This window comes from Cinclus cinclus, chromosome Z, assembly GCF_963662255.1.
Source record: "Cinclus cinclus chromosome Z, bCinCin1.1, whole genome shotgun sequence".
Taxonomy (NCBI): Eukaryota; Metazoa; Chordata; class Aves; order Passeriformes; family Cinclidae; genus Cinclus; species Cinclus cinclus.
In genome coordinates, this window is record NC_085084.1 from 50,112,014 (window position 1) to 50,129,419 (window position 17,406).

Sequence of the window (17,406 nt, forward strand, 5' to 3'; positions counted from 1 at the left end):
AACACCTACTTGAATGTCAGGAAGAGGCTTAAGCTTTTTACATCCAAACATCCCTGGGTGTATTGAAAAATATTAAGCCATTTATGAGTTCAAAAGAAAAAAATGTGATTAAACAGAAACAGGAAAGCATATGAAAATATAGAGTATCAGCTGACACAAGAGCAGGACTCACCACACTGCTGCCTGTATGAATAATTTCTCTCCACTGGAACTACTACTTAAATAAGGATGCAGCAATCCAGACTTCCAATTCTGATTTAATTCTTGCTTGACTTACAGATGGTAACTACCATGGGAAGCTCTTATCATAGACAACTGACAGCTATCTCTGGGACATGGTACCTTTCTGAAGGACAGTTAGCACCTGGGCTAAAGCATCCCTCACGGCACACAGGAGAACAGAGAGTGCACACAGCTTTCTGAGCAGCTTTCTCTTTTTAGGCCAGGTCTCAGAAAGACACTGCCCAGAGACTTTAATACTACAAAGCAGAATCCTGGAACGTGCTTTTTTGAAATCAAACACAAGAGCTAGGAAATAGAGATGATTCACTATAAAATGAATTGAAAGAACTGTCTATATAGGCCACCTCAGCTGAAACCAGTATTTTTTTATTTTTAACACATTTTAATGTCTCCGGAGTATTCATATCACTCCAAAAGGGCCCAGCTTCCAAACACTGAAATTACTGGCCCAGCTTGTAAGTGCTGATGAGAAAAGAAGACCAGGGGTCTCAGGAACAGGAAACTCCTCCTACCACTCTGATGTGGGGGAATCAGGATTTCGCTGTCCACAAGGGCTCAGAACCCCAAATACAGACAAACAGCCTGGTACTCTAGAATTGCTGCATGGATAAGTCTGAAACAAACCTCAAGTAAATAATTAGTTCAGGACATGCATCTGTATTCCAGCATTCCTGTATGCCCTTCACTTGATATTCTGTCAACCATTGTCTGTCTAATGCAGTCTTCACTCTATATTTTAATTCTATATGATTTTTGCCTTACTGGGTTAAGAAAAGAATTGAGAAGATGCTAGACACAATTCAGAAGCAGCAAGCTGTTCCTTGTTTGACTCATGAATCAACTGCACAAATCAGTGCAAGTTTTTTTGTAAAAGAAAGCATGATTTTGTTTGTAAAGACAAATGCAAGGCTATTATAAAATAGAAAGGTTGGCTATTTTTTGGAAAGAGATAAGCCAGAGCTACAATTGAAAGCAAGTACACAAAACTCAGCAAAAGAAATTTATGAAGTTAAAAAGCTTAATATGGAATCCAAATTAGATATTCATAATTGGCAGAGCAAAAAGGGTTCTTTAAGCATTCATAATAATACTTTTGCTTCCATGGCTCCTATAGGAAAGAAATAAAACATACATTAGGGAACCTTGCTATTTAGGGAAAATAAATATACCAGAATCTAAAATTCTAAACACATCAGTCTTGATTTTCCTCCTGAAAGTGACAAAATAAAAAACTTTCAAACACAATGGTACTTCACATCATGCCATGATCAAATTTTATTTTTTTCAAATAATTTATTTACTTTGAGTTACATTAAATTGACAAAAATCTCCAAACAGTAGCCTTAAAATAATGACTTGTCAGGCAGGAATGTATCTCAACCCCAGCACATTCTACTGATTTGCACTGAGGTTTCATCAACAAATGGATAGTACACCATTATCATTAATAAATTGTTAGTACTGTACTGATGCTACACAAAGATTTAAAAAAAAAATAAATCCCCATTGTGTGCCAAAGAGTTTAGCCTGAAACCAGCTGTAGTAATGCTAAACACTCTGACAGTAGCAGATAGCTTCTACACAAGTTAAAATAGGAGATTAAGGTCAATATATGGGCATTGGCAGTAAAGCCATAAACTGAGAAAAAAAGTAGGGTTCTATAACAAGAAGATCTTTTGAAGATCTTTGCATAACCAGTGACCTCTCTAGCCCAGACCATCAGAGTCTGCAATAAGCTAGAAGGACCAAGTGAGAAAGTGAAAACAAAAGTACAATGTAGTGTCAGGAAAAGGCAGAGAAGAGCATTATTTACTCCATTTGGGCAAAGTTCCACATATAAAAGGCGACAGAACTGAAATAATGAAAAGCTACAACAATACTGGAGCAAGTAGAGAGGAAAAACACTTAAACACCAGACAAAGAAGACTGCTGCACTTTGAGCTCAGTCAGTGCAGAGAAAGTCACAGGTCCATTGAGTGGAATACAGCAATCCAGTCTGGCACAAGGTTAACAAACAAGAAGCAAATTTTTTGCAATAGTAAATATGCAGGCTCCAAATAAGACTATAATATAGATAACCTAGGAGTTTAATATACAAGATGCACAGAGAAATAAAAAACATCTTAAATTGATTTAATCACACTAATGAATCTTAGCTTTTAACTAATAAATGTTAATAGGAAGAAAGGCTCAGTCCTGCAGACTTTAACTACAATTGCTTGCAATTGTTATGATAGTACTTCTAGCACTGGAGCAGTAGTCCAAAGGCCGGAGCCTCAGTTAGGGATGCTGGTGCTACCTCCTGAATACTACTGGGGCTACACAGTTGGAATGTAACCCATAAACCAACTAGATGTCCCTACAGACCGTATTAGTTTAACTTCATTATGCAGTCAAAGAGTATTTGTAAAGCATAACAGAGAGCTTATGACAAATTTTGCTTCCTGAATTTTTCTAAAAAGAAAGCATTGCTGAGGACACTTGTAACTGGAAGTGAGAAACAGACTCAGATCCATAGCATCTTATAATGTTATTCATATTTTAACCACACATTTTCAAATTTTGGAATCAATCACAATCAGTCTGAGGATCCTCACCTTCAAAACCAAAATTGCCACATCATTGCAAGACTGGAGGCCTCTGTCCCATTCAGTAAATTAAAATTGCTACAGGAACTAAAAGAAAATAAAACTTGTGCACCACAGCAGTGCAGTACCACAGTAATGTCAAAACCCTTTAGCTTTTATTTCGTTGATGTGGAGCATGGCTCTAACCCATGAGTATTTATGACTGATGCATCTGCATGAAGCTTCTCATGAATGCTGCAAGCTTCTGAACATCTTCTACAGTCACCGCATTATATAAAGAGGCACGGATTCCTCCCACAGACCTGAATTGAAAATAGGAGGGGAGAAAAAAAGAGAATCAGAAAAGTTTTATATATTTTAAAAAATACATCAGTAACAATCACAGACATTTAAATCTATTCCTAAATTTATCTAAAATGATAAAACTCACATTTATGTGCATGAGAATATTTAATTCTTCAAGGCAGGCTTGCACATCTAGAGAAGCTTAGCATTTATAGCTATTTACAGCTCCAAAGCTGTCTCCCAATGACAACAAAAATCCCACAAACGCTACTGAACATGGGAAAGAACTCTTGCAACCAAGTAGACAAGCCACCTGAGAGGCTTTATACACTGTTACAATCTAACCTCAAAAGCCATCTTCTTTGGCATCCACAGAGACAGACTTGCAGAATAAAGCAGCTTTAAGGATAAAGCCCTCTGAAGCCCACCACTTCACCGAAGCAGTAACTTGAGTCACCAACAATCTCTGATTACAGTCTCTGGACAGCTATTCTCAAGTGTTGCCAAACCAGTATGAGGAACAGCTTATGCATGAGAAAGGCTGGTAAGTCAATGCACAATGCCTGATACTGTACCACTGTAGTAATAGTTTATTCTGCACAGGACAGAGATTCTCTTGACTAATACTTGCCGATGTCCTTTCAGAGATATCATGTTAAGCTCCACAGCTTTCTCGAGGAATTTCTTCTCCAGGGCTTCATCGCCCTTGACACTGCCAATGCGGAAGGGTACATTCATTCTGCTTCGGTTCTTTCTCTCCACTGGACATCTAGAAAGGGTACAGAATGTAATGCTTAACCCATTTGTGCTAGATTTATATTTCAGCTATGTGCAGTTTGAGAAAGTGAATAATCACATTTGTTTGTCCTTCAAAGTCAATCCTTCGTAATCAAAATTGTCATTACTTTCTGGAAAAGAAAATAACCTTACTTTCTTAACCAAATATAATAATGGAAGTAGTAAAGTGGAAGGCTTATTAACCCTTTCTGACATACTCAAAATTGTGCCAGAGGAACAGACACGAGGCTTGTTTACAGACCAAATTAAAGGAAGAAAAAAAAGGAAAAAAAAGCCAGTTACTTAGGATAGTGAGGTAATTACAGTGATAGTGAGGTAATTCTGACTAAGTGTAAAACAGTTTCTTCTCTTCCTCTTCAAAGAGTGACACTTCTCAACTAGTCAAAAGTGCTACCAGAATTACATTCAGGTAAACAGAACTAAAGGAAGTATAGGAACACAAGATAAGTAAATGTTCACAGATATTAGAAATTTCTGTTAGTGATTTCAGTCCATCTTCTAAATTAGTATTACTTGGAATCATGAAGTAGAGAAGAGGCATCTCTAGAAAAAATCTTGCACTGCATACATGGCCACAACATTATATGAGATGCATCACAGCTCCTTAATGTCTTAAAATCCCATTTAATCTGAAGTGGAAAACTCAAGATCTGTTCAATTTCTCTTCAAGCATTTTGTGAAGGTAAGAAATTATGGGGGAAGAAGAGAAGATTTAAGTATTTTTTTTAATGTTTCTACTTATAAAGGAGATACGAAGCCTTCAGAATTATCTTTTTCTAAGGCTGTGATGTAGATTCTTGCAGGCATTCAATCTAAGTGAGTTTTCATAAACTGCATGTGAATTTCATACCTATTATTATGCTATTTGGGAAAGCATGAGCATCATTCTTTTTAGTTCCTCTCTTGTTCCTTTGTCCAGATATCTCCATGACAAAACGAAAAAAAGATCTATCATAACACCTGCCTGTGCAAATCATCTACTACAGGTTCAACCAGGAAAATAACGTTTAAAAAGGCCTATGCTTCTAAGAACTACCATACCTGAATTACTTCAGCCATGCTTTAGTGTTTAGAATATTCAGTTGCTACTAGGCAATCTGATGTAACTCAGTGCACAGATATTGAAAAACAAACCACAAATGGAACAGAGCACTTCATGGAAGAAAGGCTGCATTTGCTAAATGGCTCGTCACATGGCTTACTCAGGGAAGCATGCCACAGATTAAGTATCATGGTACAGCTGGGGAGGCAGCCTCAAATTAAGTCTTCCTTTTAGTTATAGATACCATTAAAAATTCACAGTCTTAACTGTATTGCTTAGGAAGCTGCATACAGTTCAGTCAGTGAAGCTTGTTCTGCTTTCCCAACTATTTACCATCCAATTTGCATTGCATTTCCTACTCACTGCCTTACAGACCAACTTGACAGACACAGATTTCTGTTTGTCACAAAATGTTTTTCTCAAGGTTTCATTTGCCTCCTGATGTTTATGAAAAGCCCCCGGGACTTCCCTGGAGTAGGATCACAATCCTGATCATGGTGATGCTAAAGGCAAAGCTGTTCTCATTAACTAAATGGATAAGAAGAATGTATTAAATATTATTGTGAAACTTTATCCCTGCCAATTATGATTGCAGACAGCTTTAATATAAAATCCAAATTTAATTTGCTCTATCCTAACTTTGACTCGAAAGTAAATTAGGTTCCCACACTGTCGCTTTTACAGTGAAGGTGATGTAAAACATTTTGCAGGCTCATGGTGAATTAGTAGTCTGAGCTTGGCAAATATTAAAATTATTACAATATCAGCTCTTAACTATGCATAGGTCCTATGAACTCAAAAATACCTTGCAACTCTATGTAGAAGTCAAGAGGGTTAAATCTGCTTTGGAAAGCCAGCATAAAAATAACTGAAGAAAATAAACTGTGCATAAAGTATATAAAGAAAATGTATTCCATTCTGAGGTCTAATCTTTCTATTTTATCTCAGGAAGCGTTTCAGAACTTAGCATAATTAGCTAATAAAAATGCTCTGCTTGACAGAGAAAAGGCATAGTCTTTGACTCCTGGAAGGTAGTCAGGAAAATAGAACGCAAAAAGCTCTCTACAATTTCTTACAGGCAACTTTCTCTGGTTTGGTGCATATTTCCCTAAGAGATGCAGTAAGCATACAAACCAGAATCTGCATATCTGGATTTTGTATACTGTTCTCCCATATTCCTGTTTTATTAAGTTTAGAATATGTTTTTAGTAGGGTTCACTACTCAGATATACATGATTAGTTGAAAAAACTTCCTACTGGAATGAGACTTATCCTTGGACAGTTACCAAGCAAATGGTTTGCACAAATAGTATCTCTAGGAGTCCTCAAAAAAGGTAATTTCAAAAACACAGTTAAACTCTTGAAACTCTTGGTTATGTAGCAAATATTGAAGCAAAGGAGAAAATCATAGCAACTTACGCATAAAATCCATTAGATTTGTCTATAATATCATAAATCATGCGTGACTTCATTAAACTAAGTTTATCCATAGCTGCAGCTCCACCATTATTCTTTATCCATTCCAGTACCAATCCCATGATATAAATGCTGCAAAAGGAAAGAACATTTTTCAGTGAAGTTATTCAAACAGGAAAAACATAAGGCTTATCTAATCGCTTACAAAATGCCATGTTTGATTTAAGGGCACTTAAGATTAACAAATCAAAATATAGACTATTTTACAAGTTATGACAACTCTAAACAGACAATATTTTCTAGACACAGAAGAAATATCCTGAAATTCAAATGCCACACATCTGTTGGACCCAGCTTAATCCTTTGTACCACAGAAGGACACATCCTGCAGGATTCCTGCAGCCCTGCAGGGCTCCCAAAGACATCCCAAAACATGCTGCATGCACTGCCAATTAATGGCCTACACAGCTGCCTGTCAGGTCCTGCCTAGAAGGACTACACAACTGCCTAGAAGGAGCCAGATTTAGAAAAAAAAAGTTAATGGTATTTGCCCTGTGCAACTGCTCCAGCAAAAATACAGAAGTCTCAAATGCATGCACATTAACACACCAGAAATTTAATCCTATTTTCATAGATGTTAAAAATAAGATTGCTAATCCCATTTCTGTCTACAAAGGCCTTTTGCCAACATGAACAGTGAAGTTTGGTGAAATAAATTATGATGTATCACAATTATTTGTTACCAGTCAAGTTCTTAGTAGAGATCTGGAAGCCTACTGGAATCACATGGCTTGAGACCAAGAATTTCAATGCTAGCTACTAAGGGCAACATAAAAAAATCCTTGAGGCCTTTTGCATTTGTGCTTTTGCTACAAAACTCAGCTTGTTCAAGTTCAGACATTTCCCACGACTACAACAATTTACATGAAAACCTGCTCACAAGTTTTTATGGCCTACATCCAACAAGTTCATTCTTATGAATACCTTCATTATTGATTCCAAGGGAGTGCTCAGAGAACATTACCCTACAAGTTTCTGTAACACATATCTAGCAGGAAGCTGTTTTAAATTTTGTTGCTTTTTCTTTCTAAACAGATGCCAGTACCAAATCCTTGAACACTTCAAAAGGGTTGCACAATAACCAAGGTTACAGACTGCCATTTATAGGAAGTACCTGACAGCTCTGAGAGCACAATCATGCCACATTTATGACAGCACACTATTAACTACTCCACTGTAAAGGACTTAAGTGAAGTATAGACTATGCCATTGGCAAATATATAGGGCCACATTCACCTCTTGCCCTCATTTCCCTGAGCAAAACTTTTTGGACATGTGAACTCTAAGAAGTCAGCCTTAGAGTCACTCACAAAAAACCCAGAAAGCTGAAACCTTTTATCCCTCTTTTACATCAATCAAAATAATGTTTCTGGAACACTTTTAAGTGCTAAATGCATTTCAGAGCTTGCAAATGAGATTTTTATAGCAAATTAATTATTAATTTTAGCTAAACAGAATAGGGTCAAAGAGTCAACTATGTAATGCCATGAGGTTAAAGCCATTAACATCGCCTTAATTTAATTTAACATCTTGCTGAAGTAGCTTTTGCAAATTCAGTTAATATTTCCTGGCAGCCTGTTTTCCAGCAAACCATTAACAAGTGCAAGGAAAAGACCAGAGAAAAAGATAACTAAGAAGCTTTGACAGTTCCTTAAACTAGAACAGGCAGTTAGGTCCAAGCCAAACAGATGTGCATCCTGCCAACATTTCAGTCTGCTACATTCTGGATTCTGGAGTGTACTCCAATGTGAGTCTGTAACATGAAGTGAAATCCAGCAGGACAGTGATGAGAAAGGAGAAAGACTGTTACTTCAACTATATTTTCAGTTCCATTAACCACCCACTACTCTCTTAAGGCTACTGAGTTACAGCAAAAGCAGCACTTTCTTTTCAGCAGTTCTTTGCAATGGCTAAAAAAAAGGCTGCAGAGTTTGATTTGTTTTGCTTTTCAAACCAGAGGAACAACACTGTGTCCAAGTACTGAGATTAAGTAGAACTTCAGTTTTTCAAATGGAAATAGCTTTGTACTTGGAAAACATGAATGGCTGGATTTAAAACCTGACATATTCAATTATACAGTGTCCAAAAACAGTACACGTGACTTGGCAGTCAGGCAAATAATTGATAATGAAATAGAGGTTCCATCAAGCATGGTAGAAGAAAGACATTACATACTGCCTATGTTACAAAGCTACACTGAGCTGACCAAAATCTGGAAACATTGTATAGCTAATTCTTACTGGGTGTACACAGCCAACAGGGTAGACAGGCTGCCAGTAAGAATACATAATTACAGCACTACATACTGCACAGTTAGCACACAACTCGAGGGAAAAAGTTCTGCACTGTAAAATTCGGCATAAACAAATGTTCACAAGATTTACTGTTCTGTTGATAAAGATAGCTGCTCCTATGTCAATGCAACAATACACTCTGCAGCAAATTCAGAGATACTTAAATTCAGTAAAATTTGAAGTGATATTAATTGTAATGGTAGAAATAAGTTATAGGGTTTATATACAGGAATCACTGAACTTTAGGCTTGTATAGTACATTTAATATGCGTCAAAGATCATTAGGCAACTTTGCAATTCTGGAACATATGAACAAGTTATAAGAGCTGAAACTAAACATCAGTATAAAATTGCATTATCAAATTATCTGAACAAAAAAGAAAATCTTCATTTTCAAGGTAATTTTAAAAGCTTCTGGGGAAAAAGAAAACACCTACATTGAAGATATTTTTTTAACCATTTCAGAGGACACTGGTAGAAAAATTTTGTTTAAGAATAGATAGATACTATTGGCACAACATCAAAACATTCTAGTAGCAAAGCACCATTTCACTAGTTACCAGAAGCTACAAGATAGCATTTTTTTAAAAAGCAAGCCACAGTCTGATCTGCTTCTTGCATCATGAAATCATCATGTACATGGCAATTTTATGATTTTGATTGCTAGCAATGATTATAAAGCTAGATCAGTTTTATCTTTGGATGCCAAACCAAACACTGAGATGGCAGTCAAAGAATTATGCAAAATGCTACAAGAGAAAAATCAAAGCAACTACGAAAAATGACTCTTTAAAAAATTTTCTGCAGTTTCATTTCAAAATCAACAGTAGAGAAAGATGTAGAAAGAACAAGAAAAATTTTTAAAGATTAGAAGAATACTTGTTATTGAACTATCTTATATTATTTAAAACTTTATTCACAATAATATTTACCATTTTCCAGTAAAGAAAGTCAGTGGGGATCTGGAGGTTCAAATGCTGAGAACAATATCAGGAAGAAATTAAATCAAACTGTATCTAGTGATCAAGAAGCAAGTCTTAGTGCCAAATTACCTCCTTGCAATGAGAAATGCATCACCGCTGAACTGACTAGAGCTGTGCTTGTGTAAACCAGAACTGCATCCTGAAACTTCTACAACAGAGCTCTGAATATATAATTACTTTAAAGATATATACTTTAAAAAAGACTACATCCTCTATGGCTGAGTTGCATTAGGCAACGCAAAGCCTACTAGTCACATGGCCAGACAGTTCCATGTTTTCACAGAAATCATGTGAAACACTCCAGCATATCAGTGGCTTCAGGGCAAATATGCAACTTGGGAAGCTTTTCCAGGTAGGAGTGGCAGATGGCAGCGCGGCAGCTTTCCAAGTAAGGGACACCACATAGCAGGATGAGTTACCTGTAGCACGGTGGAGTGTTGTACAATGAGTTATTTGCTGCCTGTGTTTTGTAATCCAGTACAACAGGGCATTCCTTCAGTGCAAATCCCAGCAAGTCCTCACGTACTATTACAACAGTAACACCAGCACAGCCAACATTCTTCTGAGCACCAGCAAAAATCACACCAAACTAAAAGGAAGAAGAAAGAACTTGGTACATGCATTCACTTGCAGATTGTATTACTGAGTAATACTCCAGGCATACTAATCAAATGAACAGAACTAAGAATGTGTTGAAAATTAGCAAGTTGCAGCTTAAAAGAAGAGTTAGCAGAAGTTCTGATTTCAAAGTGCACTTATGACTACTCAACTGAGGAAGATAATCACAACAAATTTCACAACAGTTGGCTAAATGTTTATTTAATAGCTGCAAATAATTTGCAAGGCAGCCTGTTGCAATTTCACAGTACTCCATGCAAATTTACTAAAAACAAATCCCTACACAGTTCACAGTATTTTCAACCCATCTGGTATTTCTGAACAATCTTCATAAAATCCACCTGCTCAAAGAGGCAAATCAGGAAAGGCCAGGTTGAATGCATTAACAACTACTCCTTTTTACTACACACAGGTAAGACATGTCAAACATGCTACTTCACTAGTCAGTAACACTTCTACTCATAGTATACTTTACAAACATAGTACAGAGGCAGAACACAGGCAATTACTATCTGTGAAACAGACACCACAATCATGAGGCAGAGGAAGCTTTAGGAGCTTAGAGGTTACAGATTTTTCATGTAAGAGGCAGGATTAAAATAACTGATTCACAATACTCTGTTGCAGCTGTACACTATCTACAGACTAAATATGATTTGGAATATATTTATTTTAGCTTTTGCTTTCTTTTAGGAGTTATTTTCTTCATCAGTAAAGATCATGCAGTAGGTAAATAATCTTGGGCAGCTATTACCATGAACAATTTCAGCATAGTTAAGTATGTTTTTATGAGAAAAAGGAAAACAGATAGACATTGAAATCTTAAACCTGAAATTTCAACACTTCTAGCCAATCATCAGATACTCAACTAACAAAACATGACTTCCCTAATTTCACTGCTCAGCATCTCTAGCCACCTAATTGGAAGTGTTTCACTATATGCATTAAATTTTGAAAATGTTTTGTGCAGTCACTGTGTCAAATTGTTTACCTTGGAAACATCCACAGGTTTGGACAGGAAGTTTGATGACATATCACAAACCAAGACTGCTCCTTTGACATCAGGTACAAAGTCAAACTCCACACCATGAACAGTTTCATTAGCACAATAATACACATAAGATGCATCTGGATTAAGATTCCAAGTGCTTGGGTCAGGAATGCCTAAGAGACAAAACAGAGGTCTCTGGAGACAAGTAATTTTCTTGGAATGCAATTTTACCTGAATATGAAACTTAGTGCAAACCAAGAACAATTTTGCCATATAGACTATTAATCATGTTGTTACCAGAAAGATAAATGCATCTGCAAAGCCGATACACCACTGCATTCCCAAAATTCTCCAGTAAACCATCAATAAGTTTGCAAAACCTTTTAATTTTCACCCCTTATTCTTCAAATTATTTTCATCCAGTTTGCAATTTCAGACTACAAACTACTGCCCTAGGGGCTCAAAACAGCATTTCAGAGGAATTCAGACACTAAGGACAAGAATCTTCCTGCTGCTTTTGGAACCAAATTCTCACTGGCAAAATTCTCTAAAGCTCTGTTTCTGTGCAATACCAGAAGCATTTAAGTCTTGCCCAAGCTGAACAAACAAGGTTACCTACCTTTATCCTATTTTAAGCTTTGCAACTGATTTACAAAATTAAGATTTCCTCTGTCAACAGGCAATATACAGGCATGTCCTGACAGCACAGAACAGGTTTGGCATAGAATAAATAGTTGCTCTCCCTTTCTTTTCTCCTCCAGAACCTGATGGGAGGTGGTGGGGGGGATGGGATATGGTGCTATTGCCTCCATCATTATTTACTGCCTCTCCTCTTATCTACAGCTAAGAAATGGTAAATTACACTCCCCCAGACTGAAAAGTTGTAGGTTCAATTCCTTCCTGTGCCTCACAGAATATAAACTTACTTTCTAAATTAGTGCCCTAATCACTGTTAGTTAATACACTACCTTATATGGGGATATTCATCTTTCTTGCTGACACTTTTTTAGTTCAGGTGTTGTAACTTGGAGAAGAGAGAGGGAGAGGGGAAGGGGAAGGGGAAGGGGAAGGGGGCAAAACTAGCAGGCATAGAAACCAGATCTCATGTATTCCTGCTTCAAGAATTATGTACATTCAGTGACACATTGGTGAGAAAGATAATAATTTAGGAATCCTTAAAAGCAGGTAACAGCGTTCAGGTCTCCCATACCCTGGGCCAACAAGGTCAAAATCTCAGACCTGCTTCTGAATTTTAGAGTAATCTCATTACCAAGTGTACATGAAATTGAAATACCTCACAATATTCCTGTGAATAACTTAAGAACTCAGTTAAATATTAAAAAAACAGAGCCCAGACCATTTTCCTACTTAGACATTTGTTTCTTGCCACTTATTTTCTGGCATCTGCTCAGCCCCATTTCACCATTTTTTTTCTGGTGTTAAGCCAAAAACTGCTAAACCACTAACCTCTCAGTGGTGAACAAAGAGATGTGGCAGACATTCTTTTGAGTGCTTGGCAGTCAACTCTAGTTAACATTCAACAGCCCAGTAGCTACACTGGATCCATTTTTAGAGTGAGTCAAAGAGCTAAGCATTCACATAGATAGATGCAATCATCAACTTACTGGTATAGGCTCCTAGTTTGGGATGAACAATATTTACTTTGGCATACTTCTCTGCTTCTTTAGCTGCTTTCGCAGACCAGCCTCCAGTAACCACATAATCTGCTTGTCTTCCCTCCTTTAAACCAATAAGGTTAAGTGGGACTGCACTGAACTGAGCAGATCCACCTCCTTGAAGGAAAATAACTTTGTAGTTGTCTGGTATATTTCTGCAAAAAAGAAATAACTATTTATGTTATTCCCGGGTGACACAGGATAACTACAACCTGATATTATCCATTTAACTGCAACTGAAGGACGCTGTCATTTTAGAAGACTCTGCCTAGAACTTAGATCAAGTCTGACTAACTTACCTCAGCACTGGTCTTGAGAAACAAATATTTAAGAGTAAATGCTATGAATTTCAGTGATAAAAACTTGCTGAAAAAAAGCTTTCCCTCCCCAACCCTGGCACTGCATTAAACAAACTCACTCCTGAGTAGTTGTACACACAAATTTGATAGATATTGCATTACAAGTAATGCTGACTTTTAATTTCATCTATTGATGGCTTCATGACTTCTCTGTCAGGCTAAGAACATCACACCAAACTGCTTACAGTAGCCCTCAGCACTCAGAAGAGACCCTTCATTTTCAAAGTGCAACAGTACAGTCATGTATACATGCAGAGCAAATGCAATAAAGAGTTGCTCATACAATCACAAAAATTATGTATTCAAATTATTCATTAAAATCCCTTTGTCAATGATTCTGGCTGGGACTGAGGGTCAGGGGTTTCTGTTAAACGATCAACATTATTAACTATTATGAGAACATTAATTCTAATCCATTTCATATTTATTTCAAGTTTTTTAAAATGTGTTGTTCTACAAATAGGAAAAGGGCTCTTGTTCAGTGATTCCAACTCTCATCCACAGAGCTTTGTTAACAAAAGAGGACTTATGGACAATGTGCAGATCACATTTATAACACTAGAGAACTGATTTTGATTGTTTGCACTTACTTCTTTTAGTTCATGTCCTTCATAAATTCTATGAAGGTGACAAAAATCCAAATTTTAAAACAATATATAAAACATCTTAATCCAATAAGAATCCTTTGTCACATTCAACAATAAAAGCATCAAACAGAAGATCAGTGTCTCCCCAAGGTTATTACTCTATGATGTACAGTACCCTCAAACGAAAATCACCACCAAAGAGGTGCTTTCAAGAGAAGATCTCCACATTAGACATTACTGATGCAACTAGCACACACACAGCATAAAAATAAGCAGAAAGTAATCCACTTACAGCAATTCACGCATGAGATTTTCAGTTGTATTTAAAATTTTTGTGAAATCTGAGGACCGATGACTCATTTCTTTGGTGGAATAGAGAGAAGAAATAACATGAAACAATATAGCAATACATTAATTTGAGTTTTTAAATACATTAAGATTTTACACTACCAACCCAAAATGTCAAAAGGTTGTCATTCCCAGTTCCTACTTATCTTTAAGTACATAAATACTTCCTAAATGCCTACAGAAGACTTATACCTGCAGTCCAACTACAGGCAAATCCTGTTCATTGACATATGGCACTCATAAGCTTACTACCACTAGGAACAACCACATTTGCAGGTAAAAAAAAATAGTCTCTAGAAAGGTTTCATTTTCATTATGGTAGGAACCTTCTCTGCTGCTAATGCTGTAAGAAGCATATATTAAAGTACAGGAGGTTGTTTTCTTCTCTTACCTTTAGCAATGCTTCTTCACACCGTAAAGATAATTAAACATTAAGGACAATTACACAGTAATTCCTTTTAAATCCATAGGCTATATTCCACGTGTAAGTGTACAATTTAAACATTAATCTGAATTGTGTGGAGGCAGCTGTATGTTCTACTTTTAGCAACTAAGAAGTTTCATAGATTACTAAATTGCTCACCATCTTGATGCATAAATCTTTAGTGCAACTGGGGCTGAAAAACAAGCCAGCTATCCATATGGCACAGAAGACTTCCTCCTTATTGCAGGAGAGCACTGCCTTCCTAATGGGAAGGATGCTGTACATCTAAATGGTATCTATACACATCTATACAGACACATAAGTATTAGACATGGAGTGAAAATACCAGAATGCCTTATTAAACAGTTCAGTTACACATTGAAATAATGAAAAATGTAATTTTTTTAAGTCTTACCAAGAACACTTATACCAAGTCCTTTGTAGTCCACCAATTCTTTTTGCGCTTCTAACAATACCTATCAAAAAGAAAAAAAAATCCAGAAATAAATTGAGGGAATTTTCCACTATCTGAAGTCTCTGATGCACCATGCCTATGCCAGCTGCCCCATATTGCAGCAACCTGACTTGTCAAGTGAGATTAACAGAAGTATAGCCACCAATACAATTTTGTTGTAACTAGAAACTTAAGGCTTTTCATAAGATAGAAAACTTAAATCATATGCTTGTTGTGGAGACCAAGTTATTTCAAATGCTACACTTCCAGATTTCTGAACAATTTCTAGGAGTTGAATGGAGCATCTTTACCTTTAAAGAACATCTAACATTTGTATACGTACTCTTTCTAACCAATCATCCTAAATACCCACTCCCACCGCTCCATCCTATGTCCTTTCAGTAAATTCTTGTCTGAGAGCCAGAACACTCTTGGCTGCTCCTAAAGGAAGAAGAGGGAGCCCCAGTAGAACAGTCACAAAACAAATGCTGCATCCATGCACCCTAGGATCTCACAAGAAATTACATACTCTGGGCAATTCCAGGAATAAGAAATCTACCTTGCTGACAGGGTATCTGCATGGCCGATCAACTGTAGCAGCCAAAAGGTCAACTAAGAGATTGTGAAGTTTTAACCACCACATTTTACAAGCTAACTTATCCATGACAGAGGAGGCAGGAAAAAAAAAAAAAAAAAAAAAAAAAAAAAAGAGGGAGAACACACAGACTATTAGAGTAGTGCTTGCTAAACTGTTTGATAAAATCCAATTCTGCTAGTAACATTCTCCATCTCAAAATCTGCACACGCCTCACAACAGATATCTACGATACCCGTTATAACCTATTTTCTTGCTTCACCGACTCTGAGTGCTTTATGGGCAGCATCAGCCCACAGCCAAGCAAAACAAACCATCGAGGTTACAGCAGACCACACAAGACATTTTCAAGAGGGTAAACAGGGAGCTCAGCTGTGCCCAGTTGCATTCTTCAAACCTTCAATCCAGCCTTTAGCCATCTCTGTCAGAGAGCTGGGTACTGAGGCAGTGCCTGTGAGAGCCCCTTTTGGAATCTAGAGCTCAACACACAACAATAAATTTCTTTGCAACCTTATCCACAAAGGACATTTCCTCAAGAAAAGAGATGACGGGGAACAAAACCCAAATAAATAAAGACAAGAAAGTTGCTCTACAGCAAATCTTTTTAGCTAAAGATCTTTTTTTAAAGAAGCAATACATAAAATAACGAAGAATACTATGAAAGGAACGAAGAGAAGAAAAACAACAACAACAAAAATTCCACAGTAGACAGCCCTTAAAGTTAAAGTCAGATACGTACAGTTCGGCAGAAACCTCCCCTCTCCATATGTAACTGGATAATCCATGGATGCTGATGCAACTTTCCAGGGGGTTGAGTGTACACCACATTCACTATAACTTTTTATAAAAAGGCGTCTCAGGGAATTACCGTGCCATTTATAAACTGACAAATCTCACACTCCACAGAGCTATCCTTGTGCGCTTAGGTCCTACTTCCCATCCCAAAACTAACACATACGGCTGATGCCGTGCCATGCAGCAGGAAAGAAAACCCCAAAAGACAAAACTCTAGAGAGTATTCCAAGAACACCACTCGAGCTGGCTCCCAAAAATCCGAGCTTGTCGGGGCAGTTCGCTGGAGAGAAGACAGTAGGTTTCGGCGCTGTGCCGGTAAACTCCTGTAATTATTATTTACTATTTTCCCCAGCCCTCGCTTTGCAGCCGGAATCCCGCGGGAAGCCGGGGGGACGAGGACACCCAGCCCCGCCGTGCCCCAGACCGGCCCCTACTCACGGAGCGCGGCAGCTTCGCCGGCCCGGCGCCGAAGTTCGCAACCTGCCGCCCGCCCTCCATCGCCGCGATGGTGCCGCTCCTGCTGCTCCCGCTAAGGCCGCGCTGCCACCCCTCCGCTATAAACCCGCGGCCGCGGAGGCCCGGTACCTTCCACCCCTGTCCCGGCCGCCCATTGGCGGCACGGCCGCGGGGAGGTGGCGTGTGGGCCGGGCGGCGTGAGGGGAAGGCCGGGCGGGGCCCGGCGGTGTGAGGGGAGGGCCGGGGCGGGCCGGGCGGGGTCCGGTCAACGCAGCGGCGCTGCCCGCGGGGACAGTAGAGAGCCCTGGCGGGTGGCCGTGTGGGCAGAGACACACAGACACTCACAGACAGTCACACACACAGACACACAAAAAGTCACAGACACACACAGTCA

The 17,406-nt window shown here is 38.1% G+C and overlaps 1 protein-coding gene across 1 annotated transcript; it reads right to left on the bottom strand.

The window, feature by feature from the left end:
- Positions 1-3,027: 3,027 nt before the first annotated feature.
- Positions 3,028-17,057, bottom strand: PSAT1 (phosphoserine aminotransferase 1). The gene is made up of 9 exons (XM_062513396.1): positions 16,995-17,057; positions 15,128-15,188; positions 14,233-14,302; positions 12,944-13,149; positions 11,319-11,491; positions 10,129-10,298; positions 6,376-6,504; positions 3,748-3,885; positions 3,028-3,133 (listed from the first exon to the last, which is right to left on the bottom strand). Exons 1-9 carry the CDS (start codon positions 17,052-17,054, stop codon positions 3,028-3,030), a joined length of 1,113 nt encoding a protein of 370 aa, XP_062369380.1. The 5' UTR covers positions 17,055-17,057.
- Between the last annotated feature and the right edge of the window lie 349 nt (positions 17,058-17,406).